General features: G+C 39.7%; 1 protein-coding gene across 4 annotated transcripts in view; it reads left to right on the top strand.

The window, feature by feature from the left end:
• The window catches only part of STXBP4 (syntaxin binding protein 4), a 172786-nt gene extending 160306 nt beyond the window's left edge, over positions 1–12480 (top strand). For all 4 annotated transcript variants that reach the window (XM_086686923.1, XM_086686926.1, XM_086686925.1 and 1 more), the window contains one exon: positions 8130–12480. In XM_086686923.1, the coding sequence (XP_086543049.1) occupies positions 8130–8256 (127 nt within the window). In that variant the 3' untranslated portion in view covers positions 8257–12480. The remainder of the gene's footprint in view (positions 1–8129) is intronic.
• Positions 12481–24943: the final 12463 nt, after the last annotated feature.

Raw genomic sequence — 24943 nt, 5'->3', positions numbered from 1 at the left:
GAGTAAGTTTACACTGGCTATTTAGCAAGTAAACTCTAGTCAAAATTGTTTGAATCATCATAGTGGTTCAATTTTTACCTACTACCAAGTATATGAATAGACCTTTTCAAGTTACTTGGATATTAGAATATGGGTGAAGAGGGTTAGTGGTCCTGGTTATTTGGTAACTTTTAGGCTATTTATATAATTTGAACTCTTTCCTGATAACATATTTCTGAATCATTCCGGGTGAAGCTACTGCATTTTCACATCTGAAGATTGTTTTATCTGATCCTCAATTATAAATAAGCTAGTCTACCACTTTTGAGCATTTTTTTATTTTTGGTATAATAATATCAGCGAAATGCCTGGTGGATCTATGCATCAAACATTTATTGACCCTCATTTTCTGTGAGCCTGACACTGAGGCTGTAAAGATGCGTGCAATACTTCTCTGCCCTCTGGAAGTTAACAGCCTGGTGGACAAAGACAGATATATTAAGAATTCATTTCACAATGTGAAAAGCATAGGAGACTTCTGGAGAAGCAGGCTTCATGCAAGTACTTTTTATTCATACTTACTCAATTAAAATATGAGTTTTGTGGCAAGTGCTTTAAGAAATGCTTTAAACGTATGATCTGTGATCAGTCAACACATCTTTATCTCATCTTGTAAAACTGAAGAGCACTTTTCAGGTGGTCATTTAATCCATCCGAGAACCGCCATACATATTGTTGTTGAAACCAACCCAGATAACAGAGCCTCAGAGAGAGAATTTAACATAATGGCTAAATTCTCAGAAGTTAGATTTGGGTCTAGATCCTGGCTCAAACACGTTCCAGTTTTATGACCTAAAGTAAGTTATTTCACCTCTCTCGGTATTAGTTTCCTATATATAAAATGAAGGTGATAAGTATAACTTTTTCCTCTGCTTCAAAATAAACTAAGGTTCTAAAAGACAGATAAGTCCATTGATTCACAAGTCCAAGATGGCGCCATTAGAAATAGAATTGGGGCACGTGGGAGGCTCAGTCGGTTAAGCATCCGACTTCGGTTCAGGTCACGATCTCGCAGTTAGTGGGTTCGAGCCCTGTGTTGGGCTCTGTACTGACAGCTTAGAGCGTGGAGCCTGCTTCAGATTCTGTGTCTCCCTCGCTCTCTTCCCCTCCCCTACTTGCGCTCTGTCTCTTTCTCTGTCTCTCAAAAAGTAAATAAACATTAAAAAAAAAAAAAAAGAAATAGTATTGTAAAGTTGATGAGAGAAGTGTAAAGGTTGATGACGTGTTTGGTATTTATCTCATAATTTTTTCCTATAATTGAGGGTTTCTACTTTACAGAATTCACTCTCAAGTGGCTTTTATACTTACACATTATGGAGTCTTTAATACTGATAGAACACTTTAAGACTTTAGAGATGGGAAATTCTCAAAGTCCCATCCAGTTTTGTGATTTTTAGAATGTTCAGTTCTTCTGTAGTAAAATATGTACATTCATTCATATTGATATATTTTTAGTGTCTATTTAACTTTGGTAAATAGAAAAATATTATTAGAATAAGTATAAAATTAGTTTAAATTTTATGTTTCAAATAATTTTAGTGTTTTTAAGGTTTCAAACTTGATAGTGGAGGAACACATACTTAATCAGATGTGTATGAAACTTATTGGATAAATAAAGTGAAATACCCAAACATTAAAAATTAAAGTAGCTTCTATATTTCATGTATCTGGACTCATAAGTGAGAATTTAAAGTGGAAGGAAACTTTGGCAGTGGTCTTGCAAACTTGTTTCTAATTAAATTCAGTTCTTAATCTGTATTCTGGCAGTCTTTTTATTAGTGATATATTTAAAATAGCATGAAAAATATATTTATTGCCTGTCTTCTATATTTTAGAAGGCCAACCTCTTCAGTTTGTAGAAGTTGAACATGTGTTTACTGGGGAAGTAATAGTCATGGCCTCATCTTGAGATACTCTCTTGAGAGTATTTTAAGTGTCATTTAGAATGACACCAACTGCAGTCACAAACCGCCACCTTTCAGTAGCTTAATGCTCATAGCAGTCAGTGCAGAGCTTCCTGGCTGTTGAATGGCTTTTCTTTCTTTGGCTGGTGATTTTGGTATGCCAGCTCCTTCTAGCTCATGGCTCCACATCTCCTAGGTCCTCAGAGTCCTCTGTGTTCAGTTAGTGGATGAGGAGTCAGAGTAGAGAATACAGAAGGCACTCTAGTTTCTTAAAAACCTGGCCCACAAGAGGTAAACATTTCTCTCATCTTCCATTGGCAGGAACTAGTCACATGCTCACACTAGGATGTAAGGGTAGCTGAAACAGGTAGTCGCTGCCTGGGCAGCTGCCTCCTGGTAACAACTCTGTGATAGGGAAGGAAAACATAAAGTTTGATGGACACTGCCAGAGGGTCCATGAGAATGTGTAGATCTACAAACTCAAAATTTCTGTGATTATTTATTAGTATCTAATTGTCCAGTATATAAGTACCAGTGTCAGTAGGATGTGTTCTTTGAGGCCTTCTGTACTTTTTAATCCTATCACAATGAAAAACAGCATCAATCTTTTAGAGTTGCCCAAAGCTGTAATCTGTGACCGTAGAACAGTTTTTGGAAACATGTATCAGCTTTGGACCTTGAGTGTTTGGGCTCTATACAGTAAGTGACAGCAATCTAAGCCTGTGTATATGATTTTAAAAATATAATTTATACTTTTCACATTTTTCTCAGGAATTTTCAGTGTTCATCTTTTCCAAGTCTAGTAACAGCAGTTTTTTCCAATATTATGCATAAGTAATATGTTATAGCTTTAGATTCTTATCAGAATAATAATAATGTGGTATCTGAGATGTAAACAGTTTTTTGTTTTGTTTTGGTTTTTATTTTTTTTTATTTTAGAGAGGTGTGAGTGGGGGGAGCTAGGGGCAGAGAGGGAGAGAGAGAGTAGGTGTGTGTGCAAGCAGGGGGAGGGGCAAAAGGAGAGAGAGAGAGAGAGAGAGAGAGGAGAGGAGAGGAGAGGAGAGAGAGAGAATCTTAAACAGGCTCCACGCTCAGTGTGGAGCCTGACATGGGGCTCAGTCACACAACCCTGGGATCATGACCTGAGCTGGAATCAAGAGTCGGATGCTCAATTGACTGTGCTATCTACATGCCCCAGAGGTTTTTTAATTAATTGGATTTTTAAATTTTCATAAGATATCTGATGTATTTTTTATATAAATTGCCATAAATAGGAAACAAAAATAAAATCTGTCCTGAAGACTGTAAAGATTTGGATGAGATCCTGCTAATATTTGATCAGACCCCCACTGGATTTCCAAATACTCAATTAAAAAGTGCTGGAAGTGTTCTGTGATATTTAAAAAGTTAATTAATGAGAAATATCCTATTTGATTTTAGGGCTGTATTTCCAAAATTATGTAAGAGAGAACTCCTTATATGTCACTAGGAACAAACAACTTATAATTTTCTCTTAAACATGTTTGAGAATGGATTACTTCATATCACTGATTCCTAGTCATTCTTGTACCAGTGTCTGACGAGGTTATGTGCTGCCTCACCAAGGTTTGGTGACTTTTTAATTATTTTATTGACATAGTTCACTTTCTCTCTCTCTCTCTCTCTCTCTCTCTCTCTCGCTCTCGCTCTCTCTCTCTCTCTGTCTCAACTTTAGAGCGCATGAGCAGGGGAGGGGGCGGAGGGAGAGAGAAAGAGAATCTTAAGCAGGCTCCATGCTCAGCACAGAGCCCCACACGAGGCTCAATCCCATAAACCTGGTATCAAATCATGACTTGAGCTGAAGTCAGGAGTCAGGCACTCAACCAACTGAGCTACCCAAGCGTCCTGACATGGATCACTTTCTGTTCTTACCTTCCCATTTGTTTTCAATTGGGATTATTTTTTAAGTATAAGTCTTTTATTATTATTACTACTTGCAGTTTGTGGCCAGTTGTAAAATTTTCCAGTGATTCCAAGATACTGGTACCAGAAACAGGTTGAATGAACATATATTTACTTATTTGTCTTTATTTTCTCATTCATATGAATATTATATGAATAGGATTATCCCCCCACCCCCAAAAAAGGACATTGCAAGTTAATTACTTTGGCTCATTATTTTGCAGCCTTATCTTAAACATGATAAAATTATACATGCAGTGTTGCTAAATTCATAGTGATATATAAATAGTGCCATTTACAGTGGAGTTTAACAAAAGAACCTTTTTATCATCACAGACGGTTATTAAGAATGAATTTCTTCAAAACTAGCGCACTTCTTGTCTTTAAACCACTTTTCTCTTAAAGGCTGTCCTAAATTTTTATTTCGAAAGAAAGCATTTTGCATGCTAGGAGGTAAGAAACATAAGGAGGGTAATTATAATGGGATTTAAATAATTCACTTACATTTCTTTGCCAATAAAATAAAGCATGTTCTCTTAGGTTTTTTTTATAAGTTCTAAAATATGTCTTTCAATTTACTAATATTATAAAAGAAAAATAAAACCCCACAACACTGTCATCTTCCTAGATCAAATATTCCTGTTTTCCACCAACAGATTTGGCAATCACTCAGAGGCAAGTGGTATTATGCTTTTTGGATTTTCCAATATATCTGAACTGCTGTTGATTGCTCCCCAAATCAGGTCAGATGCACTCCCTGCAGGAACATTTGCCAGAGGTAGTGTGTGTTCAAATGGAAGATTTTTACGTTCCATAGTCAGCCTCATTTATTCTCCAGACCTTTAAATTTTTCATACTAAGTAGCAGCATCTCACTGTATGAACCATGGGGTCTTTATTAATTAAACAGACTCAACAGGGCTGATTTGGTCTGTCTCTTCTCAGTTGAATTACCAAGCACACAAATCAGAGAGGAAATATCTCTAATACTAGAATGTTCTCCAAGCCAGTAAATCTGGGATTATCTCTTCATACTGATTATGTCAAAGCTCTTTAGTCACTATGCTCACTAGGACATAAAATTGAATGGTATACACACAGATGGCCCCGTTCCAGCATTATAGGAAGAGTTCCAAGTTTTTCTTGCAATAATCACAAAGTTCTAATTATCAAAAAACAAAACAAAACTAGCCATGATCTTTTATTGAATATCAACTCTTTGCCAGGCACTTTATGTGCATTACCTGAGTTTTAGAAGCATTAGTCTGAATGTTTGTACACAAGGCCTAGGTGTACTTGAAGTATAGAAACCTTATCCCTTTGTTGGCTGTTTTGTTTTTTTCCAGTGAGTACCCTTTGTAATTGCATGTTTGGTGTTTGGGTGTGTGTTTTTTTAAACATATATGGAGAAGTGTATTGTGAACATAAGCTTAAATCAGTTAGTATTTTAGGATGTTACTTTTGGATTTGGAAAAAGTTCAGATGTAGACTTGTTCCTGTAAAAGTGCCCGATGAAGTTTCCTGGCAAAGATCACTTTCTAGGGGAACTTTCTAATAGTCATCGTTCGGAGTCTATAACTACATTTTTTTCCTTAGACATTTTGCCTTTGCTTCATCTAAGTGATAAATTTAATGGAATGTCCATTTATAGGTAGTTATAATGTTGAAGCATGAGAATATTATTTTTCAGAAAGTTTAATAGGAGAGTGTGCACCTGAAGTCATTCCTCAGGTGGTTGTTCCTGTTTTCCCTCCTTCCCACACTTCCTAATTACGGGACATTACTGGGGAGGGAGGATTTATAATAATTTAGTCTCTTCTTCAGACTAACATATTACAAATGTGCATCATCACATCAAAGTAAATATACCAAGATTTTTTAAATTAGCAAAATTGTCTCATCAAGTTTTTCCTTTTAGTTTTAAACAGGTGCTTTTTACAGAATGACGTGTCCTCATTTTACCTTGTGGCGGCATCCTGGCCCTCTTATGTTACACTCATTAGTATTTCTTTAAAGCCACTTTCAACTTGGGCAGACTTGCAGCTTCCCTCAACCCCAAAGGCCTGGAAATGAAGTTAACCTGTGCATAATCTAATGCTTCAGTAAGTTTAGTCACTATAATAAGAAATTCCATTAAACCGTTTTAAAGAGATAACAGTGATGTGGATTACTGTCAAGAGAATAATGAGTCTTTGTACCACTTAACCACACTCTGAGCTTTTGAAATGATGAAGATGTTTGGGCCTTGCCACCTTCACCTTGATTCTCAAAGCAACTTAAATTTGTTTACGCCATCATGAAACTATCAGCGATCTTCCGTGGAAAAGTGAATTTTAATATTCAAACTGAGGAGTTGAACAATTTGTTTTGGGATATATGCAGAGAATTTAGGACTTAGGGTCAAAAACATCACTGACGATGAAACTGCCTGTTTGTAGTAAGTCCAACATTTTCAGTTATTGCCGTCATCAGCCAATAAAGTCCGTGCATTTATGTGATAGTTCTCAAATTATGCTCTATGGAACACTGGTCCCACATGTGCTAACAGGGGCACGTTAGCTTGAGTAATACCACATACTGTTGGAGAGGCATAGAACATGTTAATATATTTAAGGTTTAGGGAAGTCCTTCAGTTAAGAAACTTTAGCTCTGTTTAACCTAGTGTATCTCAAACTTATTTGACCATGGAATTATCTTCTTCACGTAACAGTAATTAAAAACCCTTTTAACATACCTTGGAAATGCTATTTTGTCATGTAGAATATATTTTTAGACAACCCCCCCCCCCCATCTTATTTGATCATTTTAAGTGCCAGCCCTCAGATGGACTTGATCTAAGACATGGTACTGCTTCCGAGGTTGAGTTTGGGTGGGATAGGAGTCAGGGGAGACTGATCTAAATGGATGAGGGCAGTAGGGTAAGCCAGTGGTAGAAAGAGTGTCCAGGAAGAAGAAACAGATCATCCTAATTCCAGAAGCTGCCTGTCCACACTCAGGAGCTGGGCAGATAGTGGTGGATACAGGAGATTCATTCAGCCAGAGGCTGAGGGTTGGAAACCAGGTCTGAGAAACACCATCCAGCAGGTAGAGACACACTTTGTAATGTTGTTTCACCGCTCCCTGAACATGCCCTGTACCTGTTGTACATCCTTCCTTACCTCTGCTTGTGTTCTTCCCTGAAATGCCTAGTCATTCATTCTGAGCACGTGTTAGGCACCATATAAATGCAGGCATAGGAAACACAGCTCCTGCCCTGATGGAACTTCATATGCAGTAAGAAGGCCTGAAAATAAACAGACACTTAAAGTACAGTGTAATAAGAGATAAGATCAGGAACACAGATTGGAGGAATTTTGAGGGAGATTTGGGTTTTTTTGTTTTTTTTTTTTTTAGTCTATTCGTTTATTTTTGAGAGAGAGAGACAGAGACACAGTGCAAGCAGGGGAGGGGCAGAGCGAGAGGGAGACAAAGAGTGCAAAGCGGGCTCCAGGCTCTGAGCTGTCCGCACAGAGCCCAGTGTGGGGCTTAAACCCATGAACTGTGAGATCATGACCTGAGCTGAAGTCAGATGTCCAACCAACTGAACCACCCAGGTGCCCCTAGGAAAATTTGGTTCTTTAGAATTAGTCTAAGTTAACTAGATAAACAAGATGGGAGGGAGAAAGACTGTAGCAGAAAAAAAAAAAGTATTATTGAAGCAGGTAAAAAAAAAAAAAAAAAAAAAAATCAAGGTATTTCATACCATGGAGTAGGTATTTGATCCAGAAGGCATTGGTTGGCACTGAATTTTTAGCAGGTAAGCAACAGTGTAAGATTTGTCATTTAGAAAAATCTCTTGGCTAGAGGAGATTGAATTAGAAAAGAAGTAGAAACAGAGGCAGAGAGACAAGCTGTTTCGGTGACCCAGAGTATAGCCCTGGAAGAGTGGGGGAGTAAAAGATTCCACAGATGCTTCAGCAAGAGAATCCCAGGATTTGCTGACTGAATGTCGGGTAAGGGAGAACAAGTTGTCAAAGATGATGCATTCTCCTACATTCCTTTCTACCAAAGAATAAAGAAACAAGTAGGTTTTGTTGAACCTTAAAACATATCCAAGACTTTTCAAAATGATTGGATCGAGTTGCAATTGCTTCCCATGACCAGGGGCTGCAGTAGGGTGGACGCAGTGTCACTGGGATCAGTACTTGCATGGATGGGTAGAAGGACAATCTTTCAGACTGTAATTGCATTCCTTGTTCTTCTCAAGTCACGTAACACAGACGACATCCTGGATCCATCCCGTGATGAATGCACTGAACCTGTCTTGCTCAGAGGAAAATGAAGAGGACTGTTCCAGAGAACTTCCTGATCGAAGAGTTGATGGTCTTCTATAGGAAGCAGAGCTCCAAGGTCTCTAACTTCTCAGTCTACATGGATGACTCCAACATGCAATGGTCTAAAATAGGAGTAGTAAAGCACACACTACTTATTGAAGTTCTAAAATGGAGACTCTGGGTTTAGTCTACTTTTGTAAGACTTTTTTTTTTTTTTTGGACTTTGATGAGCATTTTTTTTATTTGATTGAAGTGTAATTCACATATGGTGTTCTATCAGTTTCAAGTGTACAGTATAGTGATTCAGTAATTCTGTGCGTTACTCCGTGCTCATCATGATAACTGTACTCTTTAATCCCTTTTATTTCATCCATTCTCCTACCCTCCTCCCCCCAGCAACTACCATCTTGTTCTCTGTATTTAAGAGTCTGCTTTTTTGTTTGTCTCTTTTTTTCTTTGTTTGTTTGGTTTGTTCCTTAAATTCTGCATATGAGTGAGAGCATATGGTATGGTAAAACTTTTTGATATAAGTGTGTACACTTACAAGATCAGTTGCCACTACAGTAGTCCTTTAAGAATAATCTAGTTGTATTTTTTGAAATCATATATAGATTTTATCATATGTATAATTTTTCATATACAACTTGATTTGTAATTTTATATATAGTTCTTTATAGAGTATCCGATACAACGGGTTTTTTTAATTAAGACTTACCGGAAAATTATGTGAACACAGTGAAGCACTTCATTTATTTGATGTGACTAACCTTTTATATTAGTATCTTGGGAAAGTGCTCTGAGCAAGCTTTTGGGGGTTTCTTAAGGATCACATTTGGACAACTATCTCATTGGCTACTGAATGCAGTTTACGTTATTTGTGGGGCTCTCTAACTTACGAAATGCTCTTCAGGCCCTGTTTTGTTCAACATGCCCATAAGGCAGATCCAGTGGGTATTTTTATTCTTGTTTTTCAGTTAGGGAAATAGTGGTTCAGAGAAATGAAGCACCTTGTCCTGGAGCTGAGATTCACACCTGAGTCTTCTGATTCCACGTCGAACCCCTTTTCTGCTGCACCCCGCTGTCCCTGCAGAGGGAGGTCACAGCCCAACACGCAGGCCACAGTGGCCCTGTTGATACAGCTGAGCTCCACAGCTGTGCACTCCAGTGGCCACAGAGATTCGAGAGGTACCTCTTCAGTCGGATGTTGCCCCCACATAACCCCACTATTCTCCTATAAACCCTTCCACCTCCCATACCCCCAAATATTCACCAAGTCAGGGTGCAGCTCTGTGATGCCCTTTCAACAGGCTTCTTTCAGCAGCTCACATTTTTCTAAAGTAAAGGGACTGGTTTACATCAGGGGTCTGCCCTGCCAGAGGGAACATTTGCAGGGAGTTAATGAGAAGTGGGGCACCCGGAATCTCCTCTGCTATCTGGACACATCCACGAACTCCCCTGCTGTGAGTTCAAGACTGACCTCATGACTGCTGATGTCACCTCCCAAACTGATTACACTTTCCATCTTCTGTTATTTTGTTGTAAGGATGCCACAAGACAGCTCCTGGAAGGACTGAGCCATTGACTTGGAGTGCTAAAGATTTTCTTTTTAGTGATTTAAACCTGGGGCTAGGAATTGGGGCAGAGTGAGGACAAAGTCATTTTAAATGTCCCGGGTGTTAGGTACCAACTGAATGATAAAAAGGGATTTGTTCATATCCAATGTCCTGATACCGTTAGGTAATATACTTAGGAAGAAAGTGAGTAAGAATCATTAAGTGATCAGAATACCCTGTTCTTAACCATGCCTGGTAAGACTGAGAAATTACTGTTTGTCACAGTGGCCTCTTCTTCCCAACCCCTTCCTCCTCATTCCCTCTCCACCTCTGAAATACAAACAGGAAAAAGGAACCCAGCCTTGGGGATCATGTGATTTGGAGATTTTTTTTTTTTTTCCAAACATCTTTTGGTGAAAAAGACTCATTTTTCAAATGGGCTTTCAAGCAGAATCCCAAGATATGTAACAGGTTTTTTGGTTGTTTTTTTTTTTTTTTTTTTTTTAATATTGTTACTCTGCTTGAAATGAGAGAAGCCTGAAGCCCAATTAAAGCAGCCCCCAGCATGGCTGTGCAAACCTACAGATCCTTAGAAGATAGCATAAGATTCCTCAATTGTAGCCATTGTATAGATAAGTAAATTGAGATCCTAAGAGGTCACACAGTGAGTCAGTGGCCAGGTCAAGACAGGACCTAGATCCTAAAGCCTCCTACTCTACTAAATTTCATACGGCACGTAATATAGATAGATGTATGTTGTAAATATAGGTCTACGTTGTGAATATATATAGGATTTATAATTTACGTCTTGAATAATAACATAAAGTCAAATCCAGGTGGATAGGTAGTCATTAGCCCCAAGAAAAGTTTCAGAATGGCTGAAGAAGGCTCATGCTTCTCCTGACAGCTGTGTGAATATGAGCAAGCTTCAGGGAGACAAGTTTTGAGAGAAGCCCTCGAGGGAGCTCTTTCCTTGTGTCCCCCAGAGGTGAGTGAGATTCTCAAACACCTGAAGTTACTTTTATAAGTTAGGGTCTATAATTGTCAAAGTACAGATTTTTTGTTGCTAAATTAATGGTATGAAATTCCCCTCCCCCTACTGGGAGTGTTTTTTCTAATTTGTTTCTAAGTGAAGAAAACACAGAGGAGTCACTTGAGATCAAGGTCCTCAGTCATGCATTTTACCGACAGACACCTTATATGTTAACTTTGCTGGTTTGTGCCACTTTCTTCCTTGCTTCCTCATGGAATACCTCATGGTAAAGGTCTTTGGAAATTGTAAGGATATTATTTGTTGAGCATTTTGTACTACACATTGTGATGGGTAGTTTGCAGAGATTATTTCATTATCTTCCTAAAACAACCCCGTGAGGAAGAAACTATAATCCCCATTTTGTAAAGAAGAGATTGAGGGTTAGAGAGAGTTGCCAGTCTTTGCCTAGGGGGTCACACAACACCTACATGTGGAAGCCAGGGTCCAAGGCAGATCTGGCACAGCCACTCTCTTAAACCACTCTGCAGAGCTGTTTAGATCCATTGTATGTGACACTGGGGGTAGAGGTAGGGTCCGTGAGTCAGTTTTTCAAAGGAGCAGATTCCAGTTCAGTGCAACAAGGAACTTTCTGATAGTTGGGGCTCATCAGGAAAGAATTACCCTGTGGGAAGAAAGCACTGACCCAAGAAGTGTTCAATCTGAGCTCCTTATTATGGGAATGGTACTGAGGACGTTCAGGGTCTGAATCGGCTGGACTGTTGAGCTCCGTCTGAGATTCCTTCTTCTTTATGACCTCCAAGCCAACAGATAAATGCCCAAGAGACAAAGAAACATGGTGGAGACTCATTAAGAATCCTTATCCAATGCAAATAGAACGATCAGACTGTTTTTTAGTGAGTTGATGTTTATACAACCAGTTTTTCGTTAATATAAATCAACCCTATTAATGTGATAAACTTCTCTGTTGACCCACTGGCTCAGATTCTAGGGTTAGAAAACCTTGATGTTCTTACGTCCTTCCATCTCACTTCATGAAAGAGTGACCAGGGTCGGTCATCCTTACTCCTTTATTCTGAGAGTACTTAGAGAGCATCAACGGTGTGCCAAACACAGTGTGAGGCACCAAGGCAGAGTAGGGCAAAATAACCATTTCCTGGGTCCTCTTACTCTTGGTTAAAAATTAAAAAGCTTCTCAGGTGGCCAGAGTGCAACAGCTTGTTTTTAACTTTTGAATTTTAAAAGTAATCTAGTTCCATTGAAAAATCAAGTAGTAGGGAATTGTATAAAGTAAACAACAACAACAACAAAACTCATCTCGCTTTCCAGAAGTAGCCATCACGAATACTTTGATGAGTATTTTTACTCAAAGTTAATCATACTGTTAAGCAGCTTGCTTTTGATGTAATTTATTGTGGTCATTTTTTTTTTCATGTCTATGCATAGATTGTTCCATTTCAAATGTCTGCATAAAATATCACTACCCAGATAACTCATAATTTCTATTTGATGAACACTTAAGCTGTTCTGAGTTGCCTTCTGTTACAAACAATGTCACAGTGAACATCCTTACAGTCACTAAATCCTTTTCTTCATATATGCATGCACTCTTATGCCAATAGGACTATAATGGGAATACATTCATAAAAGTAAATTGCTATATCAAAGATTTGTTCATTTTAATTTTGGTAAATATTCATAAATTCTCCTGCATTAAAATAGAACCAATTTACACCACCACCAATAGTATATGAGAGTTTATTTTCTATATATGATGGGACTTATTTTAGTGCAAAGATTGCCAGTAACTTTTCTGGTTGTTTTTGTCCTTAGAAGAGTAATCCGCTTTTTACTGTTATCTAAGGACGTGAATTTTTTTCATCATTAGATTTTAGTTGTCCCTTAGCAGCAGAGAATGCCTCGCTGTATATAGAGGAGTCTGGCAGTGACTAATTCACTGTCAAACACACCATTACTCTCATCTTTTTACTGACATTTCCTACTTGTCTATAATGATGGTGCAGACCCACTTTTAAATTTTTTTTTTAACGTTTTTATTTATTTTTGAGACAGAGAGAGACAGAGCATGAATGGGGGAGGGTCAGAGAGAGGGAGACACAGAATCTGAAACAGGCTCCAGGCTCTGAGCTGTCAGCACAGAGCCCGACGCGGGGCTCGAACTCACGGAGTGTGAGATCGTGACCTGAGCCGAAGTCGGCCGCTTAACCGACTGAGCCACCCAGGCGCCCCGCAGACCCACTTTTAAATGAGCTGACTTGGGGGTTGCCTGGGTGTCTCAGTCAGTTAAGCGCCGGACTTCAGCTCAGGTCATGATCTCGCGGTTCGTGGGTTTGAGCCCCACATTAGGTCTGTGCTGACAGCTCAGAGCCTGGAGCCTGCTTCAGATTCTGTGTCTCCCTCTCTCTCTGACCCTCTCCTGCTCGTGCTCTCTTTCTCTCTCTCTCAAAAATAAATAAACATTAACAAAATTTTTTTAATGTGCTAACTTGGGTGAGAGCCCTTAGCAAAGTGTGAAACCCAATGTAAACACACCTACAAGTTCTTTGAGCCTCAGTTTCTCCATCTGTATAAGGAAGAGGGTAATCCCCTGACTCTTGTCAAACCAATTCAATCAGCGACCATTTTCCCAGTACCTGCCAAATGCCAGACAAATGCAAGGTCTTGAAGTTTCCACACTAAATAGTTCTGATTCCCTAACCAAGAAACTCATAATCTAACACCTTTTTCCTTTCTTTCCTTTTTCCTCAAGAACCTTTTATTTTTCCTTAAAGGAGTAAGAAGTCAGGGGTTTGTTTAGTAAGAACCCCTGAAGAGAGGCCCTTTATCACTCTCTCAAATTTGAATAACTACAAAATAATATTAACACCCCTTGACTAGAAATGAAAGAGAAACATACTGTGAGAAGGGGCTCTCCAATAATAAATGCTGAGCAGCTGTAAAAATACAGAGTCAAGTGATACCTTCATCAAGTGTTTGCAAAATTAGAAAATATTATCCCTTTTCTGGGGGTAAAGGGACATTTTTATTTTCTCTGCTAAAGTGAGCCACACCTTTTTCAAGTGCTAACAAACTTGAATTGTACAATCTACAGAAGAGAAAGAACTGAACTAACATTAAAACAACGTGTATACTCTATTACATGTCATTGTAAATGAACTTTAAACAGAATATGCCCATGGAACTTCACTTGAGAAATAAAATGCCCAAGATGTTTTAACCACAGCTATGCACATGTAGTATTAGTGTGCCTGCGTGACAATGATGTAGATATTGCATGAAATTCTGTATTTGCTTTCTTCATATGACTTTACATTGAACTGACATTACTACTACTTTTGTTAATTTTTTTTTCTTAAGTTTGATTTTTACTGTCAGGGGTCAGGATGGTTGGAGGGAAAATGCAATCAGATTAACAGCTCTCACCGCCCCCCCATCCCCATTCCCCCATCACTAAATTATCCTCTGTTACTTCACCCTATTTATTTCTTCTCCATTACTTATCAATTTGTAAGGATCTGTTGTTTATTGTCTTCCTTATTAACAATGGGAGTAAGTTCCATGAAGGCAGGGATTCACCTGTCTTGTTCACACTGTAGGAAGGCTCTAGCACCATCCAGGAGGGTCTTGCACAGTGCCTGCCACGTAGTAGGTGTTTGATACATACTTGCCAAATTGAATGTGTAATGAGCTATCCATAACCAAGGCTTAGTCCTGGGTTTAACTCTCATGCATTTGTATTTATTTCTAGTAGCACAATGAGTGCTACTAGATGTCAGACACTTTGCTAAGTACTAAGGATGTGGCACAAAACAGATGTGGTCCTAGCCCCCATGTGATTATATTTTATGCAAAGGAAATTCAACTGAAATTAACCAAAGCTTTTTGAATTTATTTTCTTTCTCTCTCTTCTTTATCACATATTTGAACTTCTAGACCATTTAATGTTCTTGCCTCAGGAAAGGGGTATGAGGTCAGCACAGGCTCTTTTGAGTTTCAGAAGTCTGGTTCCTTAGGGCACTGGATTTAGATAAAAAAGTTTGTGGGTGTACATGAGGAGGAAGAGCAACGCTACTCCCTACCTAGGAAATAATTCCCATGGCTGTAGGAGGGAAGAAAGAACAAAACTGTTGGTGGGACTCAGAGAAAGTGGGGCCACTTCTGGGCCACTTTCCAGGAGCAGCAAAACCCCAATTATATTTGTTAGTTTTGAGAGCACAGGAGACCCATTCCTCACTGTACCTAGGATGGAAATGAGCGCATGGTGTGTTTAGGCAGATGGAACCTTAGGCAACTTTAGTGAGCTTCCTCCAGCCCAGTGTGGTCCAGGTGGAAGATCAGATTGGTTTCCATGAACCAAAAAGGTTCACAGGAGTAGCAGGAAGCCCCACAGGACCTGAGTGAGGACTTTTTGCACTCATGGCCTCTCAACAAAACCCAGTTTGAACTGTGACATCAAGCCATCTAAACATAGAGTGCCTTGGCACTAGATGAACCTCCTGGAGTCTAGCAGTAACTCCAAAGAACAGAGGGAACTGCAAGCTGGTGGAGACTAGTGTTGTCCAAGGTCATTAATTCCCTACTCCTGATATTTCCTTCCTCATGAAAGAAACTTCTTTAGAGTAACACTCTTGGCCTATCTCTGCCTCTGCCCGCTCAGGTAGTGACTTACATGCTCGGTGAGTTTGGGATAAAGACTAAAACAGGCACTGTTTCTAGAATGCTTCTTAAATATATTCCCTTTCCTGTGTTCCAAGCAAACACTGCCTATTTGTTTTTTAGGTCTTTCCCATTTATTACCTGGATAACTGCAATATAGGCAATATACCTTCCTGGCTGTCTACCACACCTGTCCCCATCAATCTTCCCACCACATTTCTGTCAGAATTCTCTTTCTGAAGCACATATTTGATTCTATTACCCCCTTGCCACTCTTCAGTAATTCCCTAGCACCTAACATTATCAGATCCTTTCTATCTCTATAGCCTCAGTTCCTCTTTAGATTGCTTCCTGCCCTTCAACACACAATTTCTGTTTATCTCTTCCTTGAAGATCTGGGCACCTGCTGCCATCCCCATGCCCAGCACTGGCACTCTACAGATGCCACTTCTGCATTTTTCCACATGCATCCAGCCCTCTTCCCACTTGGGAATGGTGCACCAAGAACTTACACCCCAAGAGGAGTTGCTGACCTGTCTGTCCACACACGCACTGGGTTACTACATTTATTTACTGTTTATTTTTACCTGGTGTGCTGGGTTACTGAGTCTTAAAGGCTTGACATTCGGTCCTACCCACTCTCTTTTGCTTCTTCTCTCCATGTCATAAGGAAAACCAGAACTCTGGTTAAAGCCAGCTATCTCTCACTGCAGCTGTCCCACTCAACACCAGCAGCTAGGTGAGTCAATCAATTATCATTGGGAGGGAAATGGAGAGACAGAAAATGGCTCAAATAGTCTGTCATTTCTTATTTGTCTATTTGATGCTTTCGGGTGTTTTTATCTAGAATCCTGGAGGGTGAAAAGGTTAGCTAGAAGGAGTCATGCTCTAAATTCCCACCCCCTCCCCCTCTTACTGCAAACCTTTTAATAAAGCCTTTATTACACTACATTTGCAATTAATTGGGGCACTAAAGGGAAGCATATGTCTCTCCTAGACTGAGCACTGTAAGTCAAAGTCTATATGTTATTTTTTTGTCTCTCACACAAGACACAGAGCGGTAATCAATAAATAATTACAGAATACATTTTTTAATGTTATTTTTGAGGGGGGGGCATAGAGAGAGAGGGAGACATAATCTGAAGCACACTTCAGGCTCTGAGCTATCAGCACAGACCCTGACACAGGGCTCAAACTCACAGACTGTGGGATCATGACCTGAGCTGAAGTCAGATGCTTAACCAACTGAACCACCCAGGTACCTCTACAGAATACGTTTTTAAGGTAATTTATTGTTTTCAAAAACTCTTTTAAAAACTGTTTCCTGCTTCTAGCAGAGAAAGACAAAGTGAATGAAAAAGAAAGTGAGGTGGGAGTTTAAGCCTGTCTACACTAGCCAGTTCAACGAATGTTGAGACAATATAATGGGTTTTGCTGAAGAAGGAAGTGTATTCTACCCAAATCTGGCCGTAAAACTCACAGTATGATCACAGTGGAAGGATTATAAAAGCACATACTGAAACATTGTTGATTTGCCCAAGGTTTTGAAAAAACACAACAGAATGATTTTGGCATGGAAGAGTAGAAAAAGCCTAAAAGCAAAATACAAGGTTAGTGCATTTCAAGGCAACAACATTCAAACTTCTGTTCTTAGAGGTTAATTAATTATGTTGCTGAAGAATTGATTTGGCACAAGGGAGCTATGTGTTGCCACAGTACTCTGAAAGTGCAGAAATTATCCCATCTATAACTAAGCCCACCAGAACTGCATGACTGTTGCTGTTTCACAGTGGAGAAATTCATCTTTCATCAGCAAAATACAGGAAGGGAAAACAAGAGGACAAAACAAATTGGGTGGATAATAGACTTACCTTGGCATATAGACAGTCCAGGTCAGGTATTTCTCTGAAATGGGACATGAAATGATGTTTGTAGGCAGATTTATATACTAAGCAGTTTCACCATTCAGGCAAGTAAACAATGCATTTAATCTAATGCCAGCTGTTTTATTTTTGTGTGGGGATCACATGAGTTATATACAGCCTTGTGATCCCCACAAAAAATAAATAAAATAAAAAGCTGGCACCAAATTAAATGCATGGATTACTTCTCTCAATGGCAAAAGTGCCCCATGTAAGGAAAATCTGAAAGAAATAGGGTGTGTGCGTGCGTGTGTGTGTGTGTGTGTGTGTGTGTATATACACACCTTGTGTGCATACATGTACCACATATACACACATGTACACACTTTGGAGGAATATGAAATATTAAATAGACTAAAGTCTACTAAATTTCAAGAATATGACCACACTGGGGGTCCTTGCTCACCAATGGGTTTCTTACTATGAATTATAGAAGATGAGAAGTCTGACGTTATCTCCATTTTCTCAATGTTGCCAAGGTTGTTCGTTGATTATGTTCCTTCTGTCTGTTTTGAGTAGCATATTCTTGACTAGCATTTCAACAAATTTAAGACTCCCATCCATTATAAGACTTGCCATTATTTTATGTATCATGAAAAATGGGAAAAAAAAAAGAGAGCCATTTAAAACATGTCATAGTACTTTGAATTTTTGTCTTATGGCCCCTTTAAGTAAATCTAAGACCTGTTTGGACATAGACTTTTTTATTATGTATATATAGAAAGGAAAATGAAACACAAATAAACTGTGGTATTCGTAAAACTTTTTGTATTCAAAATGGAGCTCTTTGGAATCTCTTTTTTGTTTTTTTTTTTCTGTTTGTTTTTTTAATATAATTCACTGTCAAATTGGCTTCCATACAACACCCAGTGCTCATCCCAGCAAGTGCCCTCCTCAATGCCCATCACCCACGTTCCCCTCTCCCCCACCCCCCATCAACCCTCAGTTTGTTCTCTGTATTTAAGAGTCTCTTATGGTTTGCCTCCCTCCCTCTCTGTAACTTTTTTTCCCCCTTCTCCTCCCCCATGGTCTTCTGTTAAGTTTCTCAAGATCCACATATGAGTGAAAACATATGGTATCTGTCTTTTTCTGCCTGACTTATTTCACTCAGTATAATACCCTCCAGTTCAATCCACGTTGCTGCAAATGGCAAGATTTCATTCTTTCTCGTTGCCAAGTAGTATTCCATTGTATATATAAACCACATCTTTATCCATTCATCAGTTGATGGACATTTAGGCTCTTTCCATAATTTGGCTATTGCTGAAAGTGCTGCTATAAACATTGGGGTACATGTGTCCCGATGCATCAGCACTCCTGTATCCCTTGGGTAAATTCCTAGCAGTGCTATTGATGGGTCATAAGGTAGTTCTATGTTTAATTTTTTGAGGAACCTCCACACTGTTTGCCAGAGCAGCTGCACCAGTTTGCATTCCCACCAACAGTGCAAGAGGGTTCCTGTTTCTCCACATCCTCGCCAGCATCTATAGTCTCCTAATTTGTTTATTTTAGCCACTCTGACCAGCATGAGGTAGAATCTCTTTTTTGAAGAAGAGTTGTCATCCATGTTTTTTCACAATAACATCCTCTGTGCCATCAAAATGAAGCATTTCTTTTTTTTTAAATATAATTTATTATCAAATTGGCTTCCATACAACACCCAATGCTCATCCCAACAAGTGCCCTCCTCAATGCCCATCACCCATTTTCCCCTCTCCCTCACCCCCCATCAACCCTCAGTCTGTTCTCAGTCCTTAAGAGTCTCTTATGGTTTGCCTCCCTCCTTCTCTGTAACTCTTTTTTTCCCTTTTCCTCCCTCATGGTCTTCTGTTAAGTTTCTCAAGATACACATATGAGTGAAAACATATGGTATCCGTCTTTCTCTGCCTGACTTATTTCACTTAGCATAATACCTTCCAGTTCCACCCACTTTCATTAAGCAGTCCTTTTGTTTAATGTTTATTAATTTATTTTTGAGAGAGAGAGAGAGAGAGTGAGAGCAGGGGAGGGGCAGACAGAGGGGGACAGAGGATCCAAAGGAGGCTCTGCACCACCAGCACAGAGCATGACACAGGGCTCAAACTCACACACTGTGAGATAGGGACCTGAGCCAAAGTCAGATGCTTACCTGACTGAGCCACCCAGGTGCCCCAAAATAAAGCATTTCTTAAAAGAATGGTCCACTCCTGTCTCTAGGATATTCTCCCCAATCTTTGACATCTATTCTGTAGTTTTTACGCTGGCACCTGCTTTTTTTTTTTTTCCAAAAGGATTTCATAGCTTTTTTGACAGCAGTCAAGATGCACATTCCTTCCTCAGAGTAGTCCTTAAATGCTTTATCCACTGAAAAGTAAAGGTGTAACAGTTCATTCATGCCATAGGAGAAACAACTAAGTTTGTGCATGGGCAGGCAAAGACAGCTGTATCATTATGGTTGCCTGACCAACAGCAACCGCAAGACATCTTGTAGTATCAGTTTTCCTGAGATGAAGATTTCTGTGAATTAGGAAGAAACAACAGTAGGGAAATAGAGAAATAGGATGAACACAAAAGCAAGAAGGGGAAACCGCACAAGGATGTGATTCAAGCAAAACCTACCCTAAGGGTCTGGAGGGCACTTAGGCTCAGTCCCACAGATGAGCTCTGGAGACAGTGTAAGTCCTATCTCAGCTGTACAAGTCAGAGGCCAGGGAACAGGTAGTATTTGTACCCCTGCACCATCCATCATTGGTTAAGCATGGGAGGCCTAGGAGGGAGATGTACATTTGCAGGTACTCCTAATTCTGTGTAGAAAAAAAGGGTTTCTTGCAGCCTGGCATTATCTGACCTCTCCAGGTCAGATAAACAAAGAGATGTAGTTGCTGGGTGTCAGGAGTGAAAGCCCACAGGCTAATAATATTAGTCCATGAGAGTGGTAGAGGGATCCGAGAGCAGCAACAATGTCTGTTACACACTCTAGTGCCAAAGACACTTTAATGAAAAATGAATCAATGAAATGTAGTATTAAGGATCAAATTTCCTTGTTCCTAGATCATCCCAACCTTAAAATTTGAGTAAAGATGAAATGTTTTAACAAATGAAAACAAATTGGGCTTTCTCAAAAATTATTTAATTCAATCAGAGTGATTTTAAAAGCTATTGCTAAACATGCTAACAGAAAATACTGAAAGGAGATCAAATTATTTGATCCCACATTGATGAGAGTCAAATGTCCGAATGATCCAGGAGAGATATTTCTGTTTTATTTACTCTGTGAAGTGACCCTTTGAGGCTGTGAACAATACAAACTCCCTCAGTCTTTTCCGGTGCTTTCTTTCCTGCCAATTTCAAAGAAATTAGAAACAAACCTTCCCACCTGTGATATGAGGCTTTCCTAGAATTATTAATTACTTAAGATATGATTTAAAATGCAAAGGATTTTTTTAAGCTTATTGATTTATTTTGAGAGAGAGAGAGAGAGCATGTGTGTGTGAGCAGGGGAGGGGCAGAGAGAGAGGGAGAGAGAGAATCCCAAGCAGGCTCCAAGCAGTCAGTACAGAGCCTGACCCGGATCTCAAACCCAGGAATCATGAGATCATCACCTGAGCTGAAATCAAGATTCGGATGCTTAACCAACTGACCCATGCAGGCACCCCAAAAATCAAAGTATTTTTAAGACATAATAGTACCCTATGTTAGTGATCATACATGATGTTAATATTTTCAAGTATTATCAGGGCATAAACCTCCTGGAAAGCAGTCTTGGAATATCTGTTAAGAACCTTAAAAATGTTCATATTTTTTGACCTTGTAAGTTCTACTACTATGAATTTATCCTTACAAATGATCACAATTTTAGACAAAAAAATCTTGTATTGAAAGGTTTCCTGAAGCATTATTTAAAATAGTAATAAGTAGGGGTGCTTGGGTGGCTCAGTCGGTTAAGCAGCCAACTTCGGCTCAGGTCATATTTCGCGGTCTGTGAGTTCAAGCCCCGCGTCAGGCTCTGTGCTGACAGCTCAGAGCCTGGAGCCTGCCTCAGATTCAGTGTCTCCCTCTCTCTCTGCTCTTTCCCTGCTCACACTCTGTCTCTTTCTCTCTCAAAAATAAAGATTAAAAAAAATTTTTAATGGTAACAAATACCTATATATGCCTCAAACTAAGAGAGTGTCTAAACAAAATATGGTATCTCACATGATGGAAAATGTTTAATAATATTTGATGACCCAGGGAAAGTATCCCAATATAATATTAAATGAAATAAAACAGAATTCTGTATGTAGTGTGATACCAACAGAATTTTATATATAAATACCATAGAAGAACCTGAGGAAAATATTAGATGACATTATTAGTGATAGTTATTTTATTCATTATATTTTTCTACATTTCAAAATTCCCTACAGTAAGCGTATCTTTTATAAGAAAAAATAAATGTTAGTAATTGTATGTATGCATGGAAAAAAGTATATCTCACTTAATTATTTTACATTTAAAACTCTGTATACAATCTAGTGAAAATTTGTAATGTTTACAGGGGCTGGAAAAATGAATGCTTAGTCTATGGTATGAATGAGACCTGACCTGTATACTCATAATTACATCAATTATTGTGAAAACAACAACAAAAACAAAAAACCAGGATGCACATTCAGTGTCTGTGTCTACACCTATGAGGGGTACACTTATGTGGTCTGGGTCACAGCAAAGGGTGCTTATTCAGGATTTTTGTCTTACTAGAAAGCAAGAGATGTCACAGATGTGATATTTCCTTTTTCATTCTCTGGAAAGGATCAGGTGGGATAGCAGAGCAAGGACTAATACTGGAGGTCAATTTAAATATTTCCCAGCGGTATCACTGAGTGAGTCATTCGGCAGGGCACCCGAATTTGACATCTATCTGCTGCCATTGTCAAAGATCCTGGTCCTGTTCTCTCTCCATTGAAAACATTTATGGAGTGAAAATAGCACTGGAGTCTAGCAGAGCCAATACATCATTAGGTTTTTCACATTTACTCTTTGCACCAGAGCCAGGTCTGACATGTTCTTCCTTTGGAGATAGTGTCTGTTGCAGGATGCAGCCCCAAAACATTAGGTGAGCCTCTGAACAATGCCTTTGCAGGAAGCTCAAAATCTTAGAGTCCATATGAACTTACAAGTCCCTCCAGTCCAACCATCTTTCAATGGAAAGTATCCCTTTTTTTTTTTTTTTTTTTAGAGTATTCGTAACCAATAGCTACTTAGCTTTGCTGGGATATGTTGAGCAGGAACTTCATAACTCCTTTTAGAAATTCTCATTTTGCCTAAAGATTTTTTAAAATCTCATCTCTTATAACATTCAACCGAGATATTGATTTATCAACTAGAAATAACCTGTGAATAGGCCTTCTCACATGGATTTCCTTTGCTGACCAGGGGCTGCCTTCCCATCAGAGACTAGACTGGACTCCAGTCACTTGTGACCACATCCCACCATGGTGTTTTATAGCCCATCTGAATTACATCATCTACATGGAAATTGTGGCTCTCTCACGTTAGGGGTTGAATTGTGTCCTCCCAAATTCATATGCTGAAATTCGAACCCCTGTTACCTCAGAATGTAACCTTATTTAGAGACAGGCTCTTTACAAAGGTAATCAAGTTAAAATGAGGTCATTCCAATGGGCCTTAATCCAATATCACTAATATCCTTTTTAAAGGGGGAAATTTGGAGATAGACAAACATACATGGGAGAACACCATGTGAAGACCAGAGTTATATGACCACAAGCCCAAGAACTACCTAAAGCTAGGAGAGGGGTGTGGAACAGAGCCTTCCCCAGTGCCTTCAGAAGGACCATGGCCCTGTCAACACCTCTGTCTCTTGCCTTTAACCAGTGTAACTGTGAGACAATACATTTCTATTGTTTAAGACACTCAGTTTGGGGTATGTTGTTCCAGTAGTCCTAGCAAACAAATACACCCACCCCCAACCCAGAACAGTAACAATCACAGTACTAACTTCCCTGTGTGACTGGTCCCACTGTTGGTCATTCTTTGTAGATGTGAGTTCTTATCCTATGGAGATCAGAAGTCAGCTCTCTTGGAGGCATACCTGACTTTTCCCTTGTGAAATGAGCTCATTAGACTGTGAGTACAAATGAACAAACCTCCAAGTTCCCCACGGGGATGAGGTGCAGCTCTGATACGTTAAGAAGCCCACGGTTGCACATTAGAATCACTCAGGGAGATTTTTAAAATTACGAAGCCTTGTCAAACCCAGACTCATTAAATGTGGATCTCTGGGAGTAGGATCCAGGCACCTGGGTCTTAAAGGTTGAGAATCATTCTCCTAGGCTGCCATGGGATCCAGGTAACTGAAACCTCCCAGGGAGCAGGTTGCCAAAAACATAAGTTACATTCTTGAGTATTTGTATTTTTATAGTCACAATGGAAATTGTAATCTCAACAATGCTTGGAGTTAGACTCACATACACATTTTTCCCAACTGCATGATTTCCTTTGATAACACCTCCCGTTTTCGCACACTTTAAGACTGTCCCCTGGGGCACCTGGGTGGCTGTCGGTTAAGCGTCTGACTCTTGATTTCGGCTCAGGTCATGATCTCATGATTTGTGAGTTCAAGCCCCTCATCAGGCTCTGCACTGATAGCGTGGAGCCTGCTTGGGATTCTCTCTTCCTCTCTCTCTGCCCCTCCCCTGTTTGCTCTCTCTCTTTCTCAAAATAAATAAATAAACATTAAAAAAAAAAGACTGTCCCTAAATCCCATGGTCTTTTTGCAACGTTTATTTATTTTTGGGACAGAGAGAGACAGAGCATGAACGGGGGAGGGGCAGAGAGAGAGGGAGACACAGAATCGGAAACAGGCTCCAGGCTCTGAGCCATCAGCCCAGAGCCTGACGCGGGGCTCGAACTCACGGACCGCGAGATCGTGACCTGGCTGAAGTCGGACGCTTAACCGACTGCGCCACCCAGGCGCCCCTCCATGGTCTTTTTGTTGTTAATAATAATGTTACCAACTTGTAGTTATATAGAATTTACAATATCCATTTGGCATCTCACAACAACCTGGTGAAATAGTCAGGGTAAGCATTCTTCCTGTTTTACATATGAAAAACTGAGGCTCAGATAAATTATGTGACTTTCCCAAGTCATGTTAAAGTTACCAACTTCTCCCAGTTTACCCTGGGACTCTCCTGGCTTGTTTTTTGTTTTGTTTTGTTTTGTTTTGTTTTGTTTTGTTTTGAGTCTGTTTATTTATTTTGAGAGAGAGAGAGAAAACACAAGTGGGGGAGGGGCAGAGAAAGAGGGAGACAGAGAGAGAGAATCCCAAGCAGGCCCCCCACTGTCAGCACAGAGCCCGATGCAGGGCTGAAACCCGTGAACCACATGATCATGACCTGAGCCCAAGTTGGACGCTTAACTGACTGAGCCACCCAGGTGCCCCCACTGTCCTGGTCTTAAAACTAGAGGTCCCACTACCTGGAAAACCACCTCCCCCTCAGTCCTGGGCAAGCCAAAGTGGTCAGTCAACCTCACCTGTGGCAAGAGGCTGAGATGAATCCTAGTCATTTGCTCTGAAGGACTGTAGAGCTTGGATAAGCCAACCCCTCCTTTTGGGGAGG

Source organism: Puma concolor, chromosome E1, assembly GCF_028749965.1.
Source record: "Puma concolor isolate L17-30 chromosome E1, mPumCon1.1.hap2, whole genome shotgun sequence".
Lineage (NCBI taxonomy): Eukaryota > Metazoa > Chordata > Mammalia > Carnivora > Felidae > Puma > Puma concolor.
Note: the sequence above shows the minus strand (reverse complement) of the source record. Positions and strands in the feature narration are given on the sequence as shown.